Source organism: Haematobia irritans, chromosome 5 (genome assembly GCF_050003625.1).
Source record: "Haematobia irritans isolate KBUSLIRL chromosome 5, ASM5000362v1, whole genome shotgun sequence".
Classification (NCBI taxonomy): Eukaryota; Metazoa; Arthropoda; class Insecta; order Diptera; family Muscidae; genus Haematobia; species Haematobia irritans.
Window position 1 is genome coordinate 162817809 of NC_134401.1, and position 19017 is coordinate 162836825.

A 19017-nucleotide genomic window follows, 5' to 3' on the forward strand; every position below is an offset into this window, starting at 1 on the left:
GATACCACAATCCAAGTAATTCGATTGTGGATGACAGTCTTTCGTAGAAGTTTCTACGCAATCCATGGTGGAGGGTACATAAGATTCAGCCTGGTCGAATTTACGGCCGTATATACTTGTTCTTCTTATAAGTCATTCGCACATTCCACTGCCATTTGCCTTATAAACCCAGATTTCAAATTTCGAAAAATGTGAATTTTGAGTGTAGCAAATAAAATCTATTCTACTCATGTTGTTAAAGGTAACTAGCATTAGAAATTTTCGAATCCCGGTTTTTGAGTTTAGAATAGGATTTACCACATTCTTGGGCTTATATAACAAATGTATTAATTAATTCATTTAAGTTTAAATACATAAAAATATAAATTATTAGTTTGTATTTTTACTCTTTTAGTGTGAGTTTAGTTTATATAACAAACATATTGAGAAAAGTCAATTTTCCAAATATTTTTTTTATCAATTTTGCGTAGTTCCTATTATTTCTCAACATAGAATGACCCATATATGCTTCGCTTTTTTTGTATATATAATTTTTTGTATGTACACAATAATATTTAAAACAGATGACAAAATATAAGAAAAATATTTGTATATAATTAGGAACAAGAAAAAGAAAGGAAGGCGTATAGAATAAATATTGAATATGTATATAGTAGACAAAGAATAATAATAAGAAGTAGAAATAGATGTAGAATAAGATCCAAAAAGGGAAAGGAGTATAAAAGTTCATTAAAACTTATATTTAAATCATACGATATTATTAAATAAAATGATCATATTTTATGAATGGGGATTCTATTAAAATAGAGTGGGAAGGGAGAAAAAGTGTAGACTTAAAAACTGTTCAGAAGAAGTTAGATAAAAAGATAGAATAAGAAAACATAACAGAGCTTACATATGCAATTATGCCAATATTATTTAAAAAATGTTTAAAGAATTGAAGAAGTATAATCTCAGAGTTGATTATAAGAGGAAGAGTTGTACGCTTATTCGGATGGGAGTTATATATTTAATAGTGCACTTGAAGTCTTAATCGGACCACTGTTCTCTTGTAGCATAATGGAGAATTTAAATTGAGTTAAAGAAAAAATAAATAAAATAAAATGAAGTGAAACAAAATAAAAAAAAAAATAAATTAAAATAAAAGGAAATGAAGTAAAATAAAATCAAATGAATTAAAATAAACTAAATTACATTAAACAATAAAATGAAAGGAAACAAAATAAAATATTGAACCAGAAAAAATATAATATAAATACAAATAAAACTTCTAAATAAATAAATGTAAAACTAATTAAACAGAGTTGGACATTTTGAAATAAATTAAACTATGTTATTGTTATTTAGAATAAAAATCAAGTTACTTTACATTAATTTGAATCTCCAGGATCGACATCTTGCATCAATCTTCTCAGCCATTTCAGTACACAATATAAGCTACAGGTATTTAGAACAATACCATTAGGAATACCTGGTGAAGCTATCATGCTTCATAACTTGTTTTTTTTTGTTTGGCCAAATTATGAAGTTCTGTCTTCGCAGAATTTTCTACTAGACTATTCTCTCTTGTTTTTTTTTTCTAGCCATCAGAAGTGCTCTCCGTATGATATTCGTAATTGGTTATGGGTTTTCATCTGTCTGCGTTTATAACAAAATTTCGAAGTAAGTTCTATACTTAGAATCCCACCTTTAGTTAATGTAGTTCTTTAAAAATCGGTCAATGTTAGTTTTCCTTAGACTCACTAAACTACGAATTTCCACTACACAGAACAAAATATGACCAAAATATTTCCAATTAAAAATTGGTAGAAGTTGAAAACGTATTCAATTAAAAAATTATTCTAAGTAAAATAAGTTAATAAAGATTTTTTAATATTAATTATCCCTATTAGCATAAGTAAATAAAAAAAAATTTCCAATTAAAAACATAATTGAAAATTTTATTCGGAAAATTTTATTACTTACATCTAAAGAAGAAATAATTATAAATAAATAAACAACCACATAATAAATAATTGATGGCCTCAATTAAAAAGTTGATTGATTTTTTTTAATATTATTTCTATAGAAAATTTTATCAACACTATTTCTACAGGAAATTTTCTCAAAAGTTTATTTCTATAGAAAATTTTGTCAAAATTTTATTTCTATAGAAAATTTTAGTTTTCTAGAAAATTTTGTCAAAATTTTATTTCTATAGAAAATTTTGTCAAACTTTTATTTCCGTAGAAAATTTTGTCAAAAATTTTATTTCTATAAAAAATTTTCTTAAAACTTTATTTCTTTAGAAAATTTTCTCAAAATTTTATTTCTGTAGAAAATTTTGTCCAAATTTTATTTCAATAGAAAATTTTCTTAAAACTTTATTTCTTTAGAAAATTTTCTCAAAATTTTATTTCTGTAGAAAATTTTGTCAAAATTTTATTTCAATAGAAAATTTTGACAAAATTTTATTTCTATTAAAAAATTTTGTCAAACTTTTATTTCTACAGAAAATTTTGTCAACATTTTATTTCAACAGAAAATTTTGTCAAAATTTTATTTCTATAGAAAATTTTGTCAAAATTTTATTTCTATAGAAAATTTTGTCAAAATTTTATTTCTATAGAAAATTTTGTCAAAATTTGATTTCTATAGAAAATTTTGTCAAAATTTTATTTCTATAGAAAATTTTAGTTTTCTAGAAAATTTTGTCAAAATTTTATTTCTATAGAAAATTTTCTTAAAACTTTATTTCTTTAGAAAGTTTTCTCAAAATTTTATTTCTGTAGAAAATTTTCTCAAAATTTTATTTCAATAGAAAATTTTGTCAAAATGTTATTTTTATAGAAAGTTTTGTCAAAATTTTATTTCTGTAGAAAATTTTTTCTATAGAAAATTTTCTTAAAATTTTATTTCTTTAGAAAATTTTGAAAAAAAAAATATTTCTATAGAAAATTTTGTCAACATTTTATTTTATAGAAAATTTTGACAAAATTGTATTTCTATAGTAAATTTTGTATAAATTTTATTTCTATAGAAAATTTTGTCAAAATTTTATTTCTATAGAAAATTTTGCCAAAAATTTTATTTCTACAGAAAATTTTGTCAAATTTTATTTCTATAGAAAATTTTTTCAATATATTATTTCTATAGAAAATTTTATCAAAATTTTATTTCTATACAAAATTTTGTCAAAATTTCATTTCTATAGAAAATTTTGTCAAAATTTTATTTCTTCAGAAAATTTTGTCAAAATTTTATTTATATCGAAAATGTTTTCAAAATTTTATTTTTATAGAAAAACATTTTTTATAGAAATTTTTCCCAAAATTTTATTTCTATAAAAATTTTATTTCTATATTTTGACAAAATTTTATTTCTATAGAAAATTTTAGTTTTCTAGAAAATTTTGTCAAAATTTTATTTCTATAGAAAATTTGTTAAAAATTTTATTTCTTTAGAAAATTTTGTCAAAATTTTATTTCTATAGAAAATTTTGTCAAAATTTTTTTTCTATAGAAAATTTTGACAACATTTTATTTGTATAGAAAATTTTCTCAAAATTTTATTTCTATAGAAAATTTTGTCAAAATTTTATTTCTATAGAAAATTTTGTCAAAATTTTATTTCTATAGAAAATTTTCTTAAAACTTTATTTCTTTAGAAAATTTTCTCAAAATTTTATTTCTGTAGAATTTTCTCTAGAAAATTTTGTTCAAATTTTACTTCAGTAGAAAATTTTGTCAAAATATTATTTCAATAGAAAATTTTGTCAAAATTTTATTTCTATAGAAAATTTTGTCAAAATTTTATTTCTATAGAAAATTTTCTTAAAATTTTATTTCTTTAGAAAATTTTGTCAAAATTTTATTTCTATAAAAAATTTACTCAAAATTTTATTTCTGTAGAAAATTTTGTCAAAATTTTATTTCTATAGAAAATTTTGTCAAAATTTTATTTCTATTGAAAATTTTCTTAAAATTTTACTTCTTTAGATAATTTTGTCAAAATTTTATTTCTATAGAAAATTTTCTTAAAATTTTGATGTCTTTAGAAAATTTTGTCAAAATTTTATTTCTACAAAAAAATTTCTCAAAATTTTATTTCTGTAAAAAATTTTGTCAAAATATTATTTCAATAGAAAATTTTGTCAAAATTTTATTTCTACAAAAAAATTTCTCAAAATTTTATTTCTGTAAAAAATTTTGTCAAAATATTATTTCAATAGAAAATTTTGTCAAAATTTTATTTCTATAGAAAATTTTCTTAAAATTTTGTCAAAATTTTATTTCTATAAAAAATTTACTCAAAATTTTATTTCTGTAGAAAATTTTGTCAAAATTTTATTTCTATAGAAAATTTTGTCAAAATTTTATTTCTATTGAAAATTTTCTTAAAATTTTACTTCTTTAGATAATTTTGTCAAAATTTTATTTCTATAGAAAATTTTCTTAAAATTTTAATGTCTTTAGAAAATTTTGTCAAAATTTTATTTCTACAAAAAAATTTCTCAAAATTTTATTTCTGTAAAAAATTTTGTCAAAATTTTATTTCTATAGAAAATTTTCTTAAAATTATACTTCTTTAGAAAATTTTGTCAAAATATTATTTCTATAGAAAATTTTCTTAAAACTTTATTTCTTTAGAAAATTTTCTCAAATTTTTATTCTATAGAAAATTTGGTCAAAATTTTATTTCTACAGAAAATGTTGTCAAAGTTTTATTTCTATAGAAAATTTTGTCAAAATTTAATTTCTATAGAAAAATTTGTCCAAATTTTATTTCAATGGATTTTGTCAAAATTTTATTTGTATAGAAAATTTTCTCAAAATTTTATTTCTATAGAAAATTTTTTCAAAATTTAATTTTTATAGAAAGATATTTTTTTTATAGAAAATTTTCCCAAATTTTTTTTTTATAAAAACTTTTTCGAAAATTGTATTTCTATAGAGATTGAAACTATCAAAATATCAACAATTCTACCAATCGACCAAACAGAAAAAATTACTATTTTTGGTAGAATTCTACCAACTGTGGCAACCATTGTGGTAATACAAATTTCTTTGTACGTTTCATGTTAATAAAGCACATTTAACGAAAAATATTGTAGGGACAATTTTTTTTGTCCTTGCAGGGTAAACCGAAAATTGTCCCTGGCAACATTGGTCACTAAACCTAACCTGACCTAAACTATTCTGCTAGATGGCGTTGAAGTATTTTCTTATAGTTTGGGCTAAGAGAGCAAACCCCAGTTTTTCTCTCTGAGAAACTTTTACTATATAATTTCGCTAGCATATACCTATTTATACTATATTATACAACATCATATTTTATATAATTATAAAACAATAATATTGTAGAAAGGCCCCCTATTTAAACGAAAGCGTACAACCCTTTTAAAAGCTCTGATATAAAAATAGTTATAAAGAATAGATTTATCATATGCAATAAATGTTATGTTTAAATTTAATATAAAAATTGTAAGTTTAAAAGAAAGATAAAAGCAAACAATTTGAAAGCTAAATGCATTAGTCTAAGTTGTTATGTAGCGTATCGTTCATTTGTCTAAATTGATGTTTCATATAGCGAAAAATTTCAATTAAAAATGTTCATAGGAAATTCAATAGTCTGTGAAAAAACTTGTTTTTACTAAGAGATGTTTGGAAATTTCATTCAATTTCTATCAGAAAGTCATATAGAATTTAAGATTAAGAATTAAAGATTTTTGTATAGTCTAACTCTAAGAAAAGTAGCTTCAGAATTTTAACTTTTAGAAGAAGCTTCTTCTAATTTTCTTGTTATTATCTACTGGGCCAGTATATCCATTAGTATCATAAATTTATTAGAATCTATGTATGTATGGGTGAGTATCTCTAAGACTATGTAAATATGCATAAAATGCAAGGTTACCTCAATATTTTGTAAGAAAAAAAAAATACCAATTAAACCAAGACATAAAACAAGAGAAACAAAAGCCAAGAAAAAAGAAAACGTTTTAAGAGAATTAAATTTCCAAGTAAAAAACCAGTAAGGAAAGTCTAAAGTCGGGCGGGGCCGACTATATTATACCCTGCACCACTTTGTAGATCTAAATTTTCGATACCATATCACATCCGTCAAATGTGTTGGGGCTATATATAAAGGTTTGTCCCAAATACATACATTTAAATATCACTCGTTCTGGACAGAATTTGATAGACTTCTACAAAATCTATAGACTCAAAATTTAAGTCGGCTAATGCACTAGGGTGGAACACAATGTTAGTAAAAAAATATGGGAAACATTTAAATCTGGAGCAATTTTAAGAAAACTTCGCAAAAGTTTATTTATGATTTATCGCTCGATATATATGCATTAGAAGTTAAGGAAAAATAGAGTCATTTTTACAACTTTTCGACTAAACAGTGGCGATTTTACATGGAAAATGGTGGTATTTTGACCATTTTTGTCGAAATCAGAAAAACATATATATGGGAGCTATATCTAAATCTGAACCGATTTCAACCAAATTTGGCACGCATAGCAACAATGCTAATTCAACCCCTTAAGCAAAATTTCAACTAAATCGGAGTTAAAAATTGGCCTCTATGGTCATATGAGTGTAAATCGGGCGAAAGCTATATATGGGAGCTATATCTAAATCTGAACCGATTTCAACCAAATTTGGCACGCATAGCTACAATGCTAATTCTACTCCCTGTGCAAAATTTCAACTAAATCGGAGCAAAAAATTTGCCTCTGTGGTCATATGAGTGTAAATCGGGCGAAAGCTATATATGGCAGCTATATCTAAATCTGAACCGATTTCAACCAAATTTGGCACGCATAGCTACAATGCTAATTCTACTCCCTGTGCAAAATTTCAACTAAATCGGAGTAAAAAATTGGCCTCTGTGGGCAAATGAGTGTAAATCGGGCGAAAGCTATATATGGGAGCTATATCTAAATCTGAACCGATTTGGCTGATATTTTGCAAGTTTTCATAAAATATTCGGATGTACGGAATTTGAGGAAGATCGGTTGATATACACGCCAATTATGACCAGATCGGTGAAAAATATATATGACAGCTATATCTAAATCTGAACCGATTTTTTCCAAAATCAATAGGGATCGTCTTTGAGCCGAAATAGGACCCTATACCTAATTTTAGGACAATCGGACTAAAACTGCGAGCTGTACTTTGCACACAAAAATACATCAACAGACAGACAGACGGACAGACAGACAGACAGACAGACAGACAGACAGACAGACGGACATCGCTAAATCGACTCCGAATTTAATTCTAAGACGATCGGTATACTAAACGATGGGTCTCAGACTTTTCCTTCTTGGCGTTACATACAAATGCACAAACTTATTATACCCTGTACCACAGTAGTGTTGAAGGGTATAAAGAAACGAAATGCAATGAAAAACAATCCCCACAATAAAGCGAAAAATCTTACATAAATGAAAAAAGGCTACATTGTTGCTACACACACACACGTGTACCCAAGGCAAGGCCAAGAACAGCCTTAGCCTTCCATCTGGATGACAATATGTGTTTTCATCTTGAACGATGACGATGTCATAGAAACAATAGATATGACAAGAGCAGAAACCCTTTTCTTTATACTTTGGCAAAGAAAATGTTATATAATAGCCTGTTGAATTCCTTGACCATTGTTTGTGAAAAATCATCGAAAGGACCATTTTGTATAGAAACATAACAAAGTTAATTCCATAACGTAGATAAGAAAACATTTTATAAGATTTTAAAGTCCATTGAAATGTTTTGTCTTTTATTGATAGGAACCGGTATATGTTTTAAAATGATTAGATTACTTATCACTGTGTTGTGGTACAACAATAACTTTGATCTGTATGGAAATCTGCGTACCAGAAACATTGATCTCAATAGCCGGCAAGACAGACACAAAATTCTGTTTTCTCATAACGTTTGAATTTAACTGCGCAGATATTTAAGTCATCTAAAGGGGGTTTCAAAACACAAGTTTTTATTAACCCTTTCACTACCGATGTCCACATAGAAGGACATTCGAAATCGACACCAAACTCTTTTTTGCCACTTAGTTTCGATTTATTTCTTGATGTTATTTTAATGTAATGACTTTAATCTAAATAAGTTATAACTATTTTCCATATTGGTGAGCCCCTCATTTTTTTAAACTTCTTTAAAAATAAACAAAAAATACGAAATGAACATTCATACAAAAACAATAGTTGAAATTTTTTGGGCTCTTTTTTGTATTTTTTCTCACATTCCGAAAGATATTATAGACCAGTTTCGTACTTTTTATGAAAAACTTTCGTACTTTTTATGAAAAACTTTCGTACTTTTTCCCAGCAAAAAAAGAGCTTAAGAAAAATTAGTTTGGATCCCAAATTTGTGATCCGGAAGTAGTGCATACTTTCATGATTGAATCAGAAAAAAATTTTTTGTGTGCAGCGACCGGTGAACCGTCTACGAAACGTGGAAAGACTCAAAAGTCCGCTGGCAAAGTAATGGCCCCTGGTTTTTGGGATGCGCATGGAATAATTTTTATCGATTATCTTGTGGAGGGAAAAACCTTCAACAGTGACTATTATATGGCGTTATTGGAGCGTTTGAAGGTCGAAATCGCGGCAAAACGGCCCCATATGAAGAAGAAGAAGAAAAAAGTGTTGTTCCACCAAGACAACGCACCGTGGCACAAGTCATTGAGAACGATTGCAAAATTCATGAATTGGGCTTCGAATTGCTTCCCCACCCACCGTATTCTCCAGATCTGGCCCCCAGCGACTTTTTCTTGTTCTCAGACCTCAAAAGGATGCTCGCAGGGAAAAAAATTGGCTGCAATGAAGAGGTGATCGCCAAAACTGAGGCCTATTTTGAGGCAAACCCGAAGGAGTACTACCAAAATGGTATCAAAAAATTGGAAGGTCGTTATAATCGTTGTATCGCTCTTGAAGGGAACTTTGTTGAATAATAAAAACGAATTTTGACAAAAAAATGTGTTTTTCTTTGTTAGACCGGGGACTTATCAGCCAAATTAAGAACGCTAATTAAATAATTTTTAAAAATTTTTATTTTTATGTTATTCCTCGTTTTTATTTTGATTTTTTTTTTCGGTGACGGGGTATAATAAGTTTGTCATTCCGTTTGTAACACGTCGAAATATCGATTTCCGACAATATAAAGTATATATATTCTTGATCAGGGAGAAATTCTAAGACGTTATAACCATGTCCGTCTGTCTGTTTGTCTGTTGTAATCACGCTACAGTCTTCAATAACGAAGCTATCGTCCTGAAATTTGACACAGAATCGTCTTTTGTTTACACGCAGGCCAAGTTCGAAGATGGGCTAAATCGGTCCAGGTTTTGATATAGTTAGCTCCCATATGAACAAATCACCCGATTTGGGGTCTTGAGCTTCTAGAATCCTTAGTTTTTTTTTGCCTGAAATAGGAAATCTAGAGGTATTCTAGAACCATAAAGAGGTGTGCGGAAAATGGTGATTATCGGACCATGTTTTGCTACTGCCCCATATAGACCGATCTTCCGATTTTACTTCTTGGGCTCCTAAAATTCGTAGTTTTATCCAATTTGCCTGAAATTGGAAATCTAGAGGCATTCTAGGGCCATAAAGAGGTGTGTCGAAAATGGTGATTATCGGACCATGTTTTGATATAGCTCCCATATAGACCGATCTTCCGATTTTTATACCCTCCACCATAGGATGGGGGTATATTAACTTTGTCATTCCGTTTGTAACACATCAAAATGTTGCTCTAAGACCCCATAATGTATATATATTCTGGGTCGTGGTGAAATTCTGAGTCGATCTGAGCATGTCCGTCCGTCCGTCTGTTGAAATCACGCTAACTTCAGAACGAAACAAGCTATCGACTTGAAACTTGGCACAAGTAGTTGTTATTGATGTAGGTCGGATGGTATTGCAAATGGGTCATATCGGTCCACTTTTACGTATAGCTCCCATATAAACGGACCCCCACATTTGGCTTGGAGACCATCTACGAGAAGCAAATTTTATCCGATCCTCCTGAAATTTGGTACATAGTGTTAGTATATGGTCTCTAACAACTATGCAAAAATTGGTCCACATCGGTCAATAATTATATATAGCCCCCATATAAACCGATCCCCCGATTTGGCTTGCGGAGCCTCTAAGAAAAGCAAATTTCATCCGATCCGGCTGAAATTTGGTACATTGTGTAAGTATACGGTCTCTAATGGCCATGCAAAAATTGGTCGAAATCGGTTCTTAATTATATATATCCCCCATATAAACCGATCCCCAGATTTGACCTCCGGAGCCCCTTCGAAGAACAAAATACATCCGATTCGGTTGAAATTTGGTACGTGATGATGGTTCATATCAGTCCATAATTATATATAGCTCCCATATAAACCGATCCCCATATATGACCTCCGCTGCCTTATGGTGAAGCAAAATTCATCCGATCTGGTTGAAATTTGGTACGTGGTGGTAGTATATGATATTTAACAACCAAAAGTGCCAAAAGTGGTCCATATCAGTCCATAATCATATATAGCCCCCCATATAAACCGATCCCGAGATTTGGTTTTGGAGCCTTTTGGAGGAGCAAATTTCATCCGAATCAGTTGAAATTTGGTACATTGTGCTAGTATATGGCCGTTAACAACCATGCCTTACTAGGTCCATATCGGTCTATAGTTATATATAGCCCTCAGTTAAATCGATCCCCAATCACACAAAAATTGGTCCATATCAAGTTCATAATTGTATATAACCCCCATATAAGCGACCCCCATATTTCAATTCTGGCTCTCTACGTATCGTGCAAAAAGTCCATATCGATTAGTAATTATTTGTAGACTTACCTACACATACCTTTTTTGTCTAATATATACCACGTATGGACTAACTCACAATTTAGAAAACGATTTAAGATACCACAACCCAAGTAATTCGATTGTGGATGACAGTCTTTCGTAGAAGTTTCTACGCTATCCATGGTGGAGGGTACATAAGATTCGGCCTGGCCGAACTTACGGCCGTATATACTTGTTCTTCTTAGGCTTCTAGAATCCGTAGTTTTTATCTAATTTGGCAGAAATTTAAAATCTAGAGGTATTCTAGGAGCATAAAGAGGTGCGCAGAATATATTGTGTATCTGTACAGTTTTTAAACCGGCCCTCCAATTTGGGGTCTAGATTCTAGAACTACAATAGATGGGCTGAATATTGTGTGTATCCCAACATGTTTTGGGCATAGCCCCCTTTAGGCCGATCTCCCGATTAAACTCCTAGGGTTTCCAGAAAATATAGTTTTTTTTCAGATTTGCCACAAATTGAAAATATACTGGAATTTTAGTCCCACAAAAAAGTGTATATGATTTAGTTCTTATCTTATAAACCCAGAATCTGATCTAGTCTTCATAAGTAAAATCTTTAAATTTATCTTTGGGAAGCGTACTGGTTGAACTGATCTGCTTGGGAAAATATCTGTCATCAAACCTTCCTGAAATTTTCAAAGGGAACTACTATATTTGATTCATGGTGTTGGGTGTTTAAGATTCGGCCTTGTTTGTACTTGTTTTCATTAAAAATCAACAAAAAATTAAAAAATTATCGTAATTTGCAAAACTTTTCAAAAGAATTTCCATGAAAGTGAAAAAATCAATTATATGTTTGCAACGCAAATTTTTTAACACAATATTTTTAAGTGCAAGCATATAATGTTCATAAACTATCACAACATGTTTGGGATATATATGTTAATATGTTAAAACATATTATGTTTGGGACATAAAATGTTTGTAAATATAATATGCTTAGATGCAAACATATATTAATATAAAAATAGCCTACAAACATATATGTGTTTAAAAAGAGAATATGCCTAGAGAATATGCTGGAAGTAAAATAATGGAAGTATAGAATTGGCGCCTTAAAAATAGATCCACACAAAGAAAGGTGAAACATAATATGTTTGAAGGTGAAACATAATATGTTTGAACAATACAAACAATATTTTATATGGACCAATCCTGAAAATATATATGCTTGAAGCAAAATGTGTTTGGGGTATATGTTACAGAAGCGATTTTTTTTTTGAGGGTGTAGATGTGACACGTATCCTCATTTTAATTTTATTGAGCCCAGACTTCAAGAAATATAGATAGCTCCCTAAACATTAAATAAACCACATTTGTGTCAATATCAAAATCTTTAAGGAATAGTTAAAATCATTGGATTCTAGTATACTTTCTTTAGTGTACCTGTAGAAAAACTAAAAGAAACGCATCTGTACAAGATTCCTTGAAGAGTGCTACAGTAATGAAGGAAGCATCATCACCCTACAGTACGTAGACTGTCGAATCTCGCGAAATAGTTTTATAATTTCTCTTTCAAGTATAAATATGTACTTGAAAAACTTCATATAGTAGTAGGACAATATTTCAATGTGCGTGGTATAAAAACTATATATCAACAAATTATAAATATGTAAAACATATAATTTAAATAAACAAATAAATTAAATTAAAACAAAGAAGAAAACAGAAATGATAAGCATTAAAAAACATAACCTTGCATTTTAGCTTTAAATTTGATCGATGATTGTGTAGCGTTGTTTTTTCTTCTAATTTTCCTAAATACTACGATCTATGATGAAATGTAACTCTTCTAGTTTTGTTTAATTATAATTCATTGATGGCCAAAACAGAACATTATGAGTTGATGTGTATGTGTTTAGAGAGAGAGTTTAAGAGAACCAATAGCAGGTTTAGTACGAGTATTAGTGGGTAGTTACAGTAGTGGTAGCAGTAGGAGTAATAAAGTTAAGTTAGCCATTAGGAGAAAAGTAGCATTTGTTTTTTAATGTGATTTGAAAGTGGCAAAGAGATTAACAGAAATAGAGATAGAGAGCGAACTCGCGAAAGAGAATAACAAGAAAAGGTGTATGTATTGTTTCTTTTTTTTCGATTTAGCGAGAAAAGTCGTGTCATGACAAAATCGTTTGCAGTGGTTTTATATTAAAGTGGCAGTAGTAGTAGTACTAGTATTAATAGGTTTTTAGTATTCACTATAGTTGGTATATATGTATGTTTGTGTTAGTGTAGATGTTACAAGTTTACATGTGTAAGTGTTGGTGAGTTTTAAAGAGATATACGTATTGTGTGTTAGTTGTACAGTGGTAGTAGTAGTAGTGGTAGTGGTACAACACATCTTTAAGACTTGGACTCACCGATGGCCGCAAGCGCACACAGTGCCTTCCGAAAGCTGAAAATGGTCCCCATTTGTCTACAGGTGAATTACTCACATGTGTTGCTTCCGTATTGGAAGTATCCTGAGTACGATAGATGCCAATGGGTATTTCGCAGGTTGTTGAACATAATTTTTGATATAAACGACCATAGGTGCGTATCCACATGTCCTCTTTGGTAATGCGCATCTGTAAAGCAGAGTGAGAGAGAGCAAGAAATGGGTAAAACCCAGAGAAAAAATTAGAAAAATTTCACAATAAATATGAATATAAGAATAAAAGGCTAAATAAATGAATAAATTTGGGTTTACACCGAAAAAAAGTAAAATTATTAATAAAAGAAGAAAATCATTGGTGCCAAATCATGACCATTTTAACCATACAGTAGTTCATTCTTAATATTTGTGGGAATCGTACGAAAATTTTCATTTGCTTTAGTTCATATTGAACTTATGTGTACGGTCATTGAACTTTATACTCACGTTTAGTTCTTAAATAGTTTGACACATACTTAAAAAAAAAAACGAAATTTTCATTGGGCTGTGGAAAATTTCGCAAAAAATAATAAAATTTAACTACAAACAAATAATTTTTTGCAATAAAAATAAGTTTAATTAAGCGTTAGTTTAACTACGGAATTATTTTTCTGTGTAGCATCAATAGCAGTGAAATATTAAGAAAAATGGTCACATCTTAAAAATGGATAATTTTTGGGAGGCGTTTGCTATGCTATGGGATCGACTGTAGTAGACCCTGCACCACTTTGTGAATCCACATTTTCGATAGCATCTTAAAACCATCAAATTTGTTTGGTTCTATGTATAAAGGTTTATATTCTCAGAATTTTAGTAAAATTTTAATAAAAACAAGTATATAAGGCCATAAGTTCAGCCAGACCGAATCTTATGTAGCCTCCACCATGGATTGCATAGAAACTTGTACTAAAGACTGTCATCCACAATCAGCGTTGCCAATTTAGCTTTTTTCCCGCTAGATTTGGCTTTTTTTGAAGACGTTTAGCGGGAAAAAAATGCATTTAGCTTTTAGCTTTTTTTCTGGCTTTTTTTCATGACCCTTTTAGCTATTTTTGGCTTTTTTTATTTTCGACATGGTCCTATTGAAATATGGATAAAACTTCGTTTTTATCTAAGTCTTGCTGCCAGAATAAGGTTTTCCGCATATTTCAAAGCTCAATTGAAGCCTTAATAATTATTCCAGCCATTATGCGGGCATTTTTGCAGCAAATACACCTTGATGTAAAGTTTTTTTTTTTCCTCGTATTCATAAAAGTTATCGTAAACTTTAAATCTACTATTACCATACAAATTCCTTATATTAACTGTCAGTAAATTATTAGGAATAATAGCATTTGACTCGTTTATCCTTTTTATGTTATTTTAATACGTATTCTAAAGTTATTATGATATTACTAAATTAAAATAGTGGATGTGAATTGCTTTGTACACTGAAAAAATATTGTCATGAGGCCAAAGATTTCATGTCTTTAAAATACGAACGCGAATTTTGGTTATAATAGCATTTGTGAATTTCTCTTATATAAACTGTTTTCCTTGTCCAAAAGCCGATAAAATCGTTTTGTCCTTATAGTTAAGTGATTCAACTTAAAAATGGGTATCTTTTCATGAAAGAAGGCTAGGGTCAATTCTAAAAAATTCTTAAAATTAATTAAATAGTCTTTAAATTTGTGGAGTTTTTGTATCTTGACCACAAACCAAAATAGCGTTCAAAAATAGAAGAGGTTTTTCAACATTTTATTTTAAAAACGTATACACAGAATAATTTCTACTTAAAGTCGAGTCTGAATTTGGAAATTTAAGTTGTCGTTAGCACATTTTTAAAGCTCTTTGATAGCTCATGAAGAAAAAGCTGAAAAAACGAATAAATTCAAATTTGACTCTGAATCAATACCAAAATCATTAGTGTACAAAATCTTTGGAACAGAACATAGAAATAATTAAGGAAATAAAGTTTTGAATGTGGTATTATTTTTTAACATCAAAAAAATGCAATAAAAAATTCGTAGTGATAGGATCAAAACAAATCTGCTATTTATTAATGGAATGGACTTACATTTACGAAAATTGGACAATAGGTTTGTATGGGAAATTTTCGAATAAAAGTTATTCAGTATAAACTTGCAAGACAGTTAGAATGGGTTTTATTCTCTTGGGTAATATTAGGTGAAGTCTACACGATCACGAATTTATCATTAATTCAGTTAAAACGAAATATATTGATATTTTCTAATGCAGTTCTATGCGACATTGGACTTGTTGACGATTAACCAGCTGATAATTGCAAGTTTACCGGGAAAAAAGTTTTTTACTAGGAAATATAAATGAAGGACTTGTGATAGTAATCAAAATGTATCGAGTATGCAAACAGAGCTAATATGACATAGATTTTCTTACAGTCTCACAGAAATGGAATTAAAATGAATACAATTAAAATAATATGCATTTTAAGTGAAATAAAGCCTTTAAGTTTGTTAAATTTCAATCAAAAATGTGACTTTTGATACAAAAAAATTTAGCTTTTTTTCTAGCTATTTTTTTAAATTTTTTAGCTTTTTTTGGCTAGTTTTTTGGACAAATCTAGCGGTTTTTGGTGAAACAATTCTGGCAACGCTGTCCACAATCGAATTACTTGGGTTGCGGTAAGGTAACACTTGGCAAGGTATCTTAAAATTTCTTAACACAGTTTTCTCAATTGTAAGTTAGTCCCTACGGGGTATATATTAAACAAAAAAGGCTGATTCATTCTATAGAAATACAATTTTGACAAAATTTTCTATTGAAATAAAATTTTGACAAACATTTCTATAGAAACAAAATTTTGACAAAATTTTCTATAGAAATAGAATTGTGACAAAATTTTGTACAGAAATAAAATTTTGACAAAATTTTCTATAGAAATAAAATCTTGACAAAATTTTGTATAGTAATAAAATGTGGACAAAATTTTGTATAGTAATGAAATGTTGACAAAATTTTCTATAGTAATACAATTTTGACAAAATGTTCTATAATAATAAAATTTGGAGAAAATTTTCTATAGAAATAAAATGTTGGTAGTTTTTTTTTTGGGATCGGCTATGTTTAACTATAGACCGATATGGACCAATTTTGTCATGGTTGTAAGCAGCCATATACTAGCGCAATGTACCAAATTTCACAACGTACCAAATTTTAACCGGATCGGATGAGCTTCGGAATTCAAATCTGGGGATCGGTTTAAACTGGGGTTATATATAATTAAGAACGGTATGGACCAATTTTTGCATGGTTGTTAGAGATCATATACTAACACCACGTGCCAAATTTCAACCGGATCGGGTGAATTTTGCTCTTCCAAGGGGCTCCGGAGGTCAAATCTGGGGATCGGTTTATATGGGGGCTACATATAATTATGGACCGATATGGACCAATTTTTGCGTGGTTGTTAGATACCATATACTTACACCATGTACCAAATTTCAGCCGAATCGGATGAATTTTGCTTATTCATGAGGCTCCGAAAGCCAAATCTGGGGATAGGTTTATATGGGGGCTATATATAATTATGGACCGATGTGGACCTATTTTTGCGTGGTTGTTAGAGACCATATACTTACACCATGTACCAAATTTCAGCCGGATCGGATGAAATTTGCTTTTCGTAGAGGCTCTGCAAGCCAAATCTGGGGATCGGTATATATGGAGGCTATATATAATTACGGACCGATGTGGACCAATTTTTGCGTTGTTGTTAGAGACCATATACTTACACCATGTACCAAATTTCAGCCGGATCGGATGAAATTTGCTTCTCATAGAGGCTCTGCAAGCCAAATCTGGGGATCGGTTTATATGGAGGCTATATATAATTATAGACCGATGTGGACCAATATTTGCATGGTTGTTAGATACTATATACTAGCACCATGTACCAAATTTCAGCCGGATCGGATGAAATTTGCTTTTCATGGAGGCTCTGCAAGCCAAATCTGGGGATCGGTATATATGGAGGCTATATATAATTACGGACCGATGTGGACCAATTTTTGCGTAGTTGTTAGAGACCATATACTTACACCATGTACCAAATTTCAGCCGGATCGGATGAAATTTGCTTCTCATAGAGGCTCTGCAAGCCAAATCTGGGGATCGGTTTATATGGAGGCTATATATAATTATAGACCGATGTGGACCAATATTTGATTGGTTGTTAGATACTATATACTAGCACCATGTACCAAATTTCAGCCGGATCAGATGAAATTTGCTTTTCATGGAGGCTCTGCAAGCCAAATCTGGGGATCGGTATATATGGAGGCTATATATAATTACGGACCGATGTGGACCAATTTTTGCGTAGTTGTTAGAGACCATATACTTACACCATGTACCAAATTTCAGCCGGATCGGATGAAATTTGCTTCTCATAGAGGCTCTGCAAGCCAAATCTGGGGATCGGTTTATATGGGGGCTATATATAATTATAGACCGATGTGGACCAATATTCGCATGGTTGTTAGAGACCCTATACTAACACCACGTACCAAATTTCAGCCGGATCGGATGACATGTGCTTCTCTTAGAGGCTCCGCAAGCCAAATCTGTGGATCGGTTTATATGGGGGCTACATATAATTATGGACCGATATGGACCAATATTTGCATGGTTGTTAGAGACCCTATACTAACACCACGTACCAAATTTCAGCCGGATCGGATGACATGTGCTTCTCTTAGAGGCTCCGTAAGCCAAATCGGTTTATATGGGGGCTATATATAATTATAGACCGATGTGGACCAATATTTGCATGGATGTTAGAGACCATATACTAACACCATGTACCAAATTTCAACCGGATCGGATGAAATTTGCTTCACTTAGATGCTCCGGAAGCCAAATCTGGGAATCGGTTTATATGGAGGCTATATATAATTATGAACCGATATGGACCAATTTTTGCATGGTTGTTAGAGACCATATACTAACACCATATACCAAATTCCAACAGGATCAGATAAATTTTACATCTCCAAGAGGGTCCGCAAGCCAAATCTGAGCGTCGGTTTATATGGGGGCTATACGTAAAAGTGGTCCGATATGGGGGCTATACGTAAAAGTGGTCGATAGCTTGCTTCGTTCGGAAGTTAGTGTGATTTCAACAAACGAACGGACGGACGGACATGGCTATATCGACTCTGGAGCCGGCCCTGAGCAATTCACAATGGGGCGTAGGGTATAATAACAGCTACCATATGTGAACAAAATTTAGAGCACCTCTATGTCCACTTTTGAGAGGTTAAAAAATAACTTAACCACATATGATGTCAACCCCTTTTTATCTGCGGTGGCTGACAACACAATTTTTGTTGCAGGCGGTTCGACGGTCAATTAATTACACTAGTTTACACAGAAAAATTACACTTGATGAGAGTCAACTTTTCTTATGTATTTTGATCGAAAAAAATGTTTAAAAATTGTTTTATACTTTTCTGGTGGAAAAGGTCCATTTAATTTTTTTTGTGGAAAATTTGGCCTTTTCGCATCGATATTTTTGTGAACCACTTAACTTATTACAGATCCAATTACAAACGATTATTCGTCATCTTAATACCTTTCATTTAAGTACCAACAACGATATAATCGGTAATTTCTAACTCGACATATAATTTGTTTAGTGAAAAAAGAGCGAAAAACTAAAAATAACGGGATATCTCAAAAACTGTTACATGAAAAAATTTAAAAAATTTTTTTCGAATT

At 30.2% G+C, this 19017-nt stretch overlaps 1 protein-coding gene across 7 annotated transcripts in view; it reads right to left on the reverse strand.

Moving 5' to 3' along the window:
* Window positions 1–19017, reverse strand: part of SLO2 (slowpoke 2) — a 744153-nt gene that overhangs the window by 35095 nt on the left and 690041 nt on the right. For 6 of the 7 annotated variants that reach the window (XM_075310161.1, XM_075310160.1, XM_075310159.1 and 3 more), the window contains one exon: window positions 13226–13432. In XM_075310161.1, coding sequence (XP_075166276.1) covers window positions 13226–13432 — 207 coding nt within the window. The remainder of the gene's footprint in view (window positions 1–13225; window positions 13433–19017) is intronic. The other variant, XM_075310162.1, reaches the window with a different exon arrangement.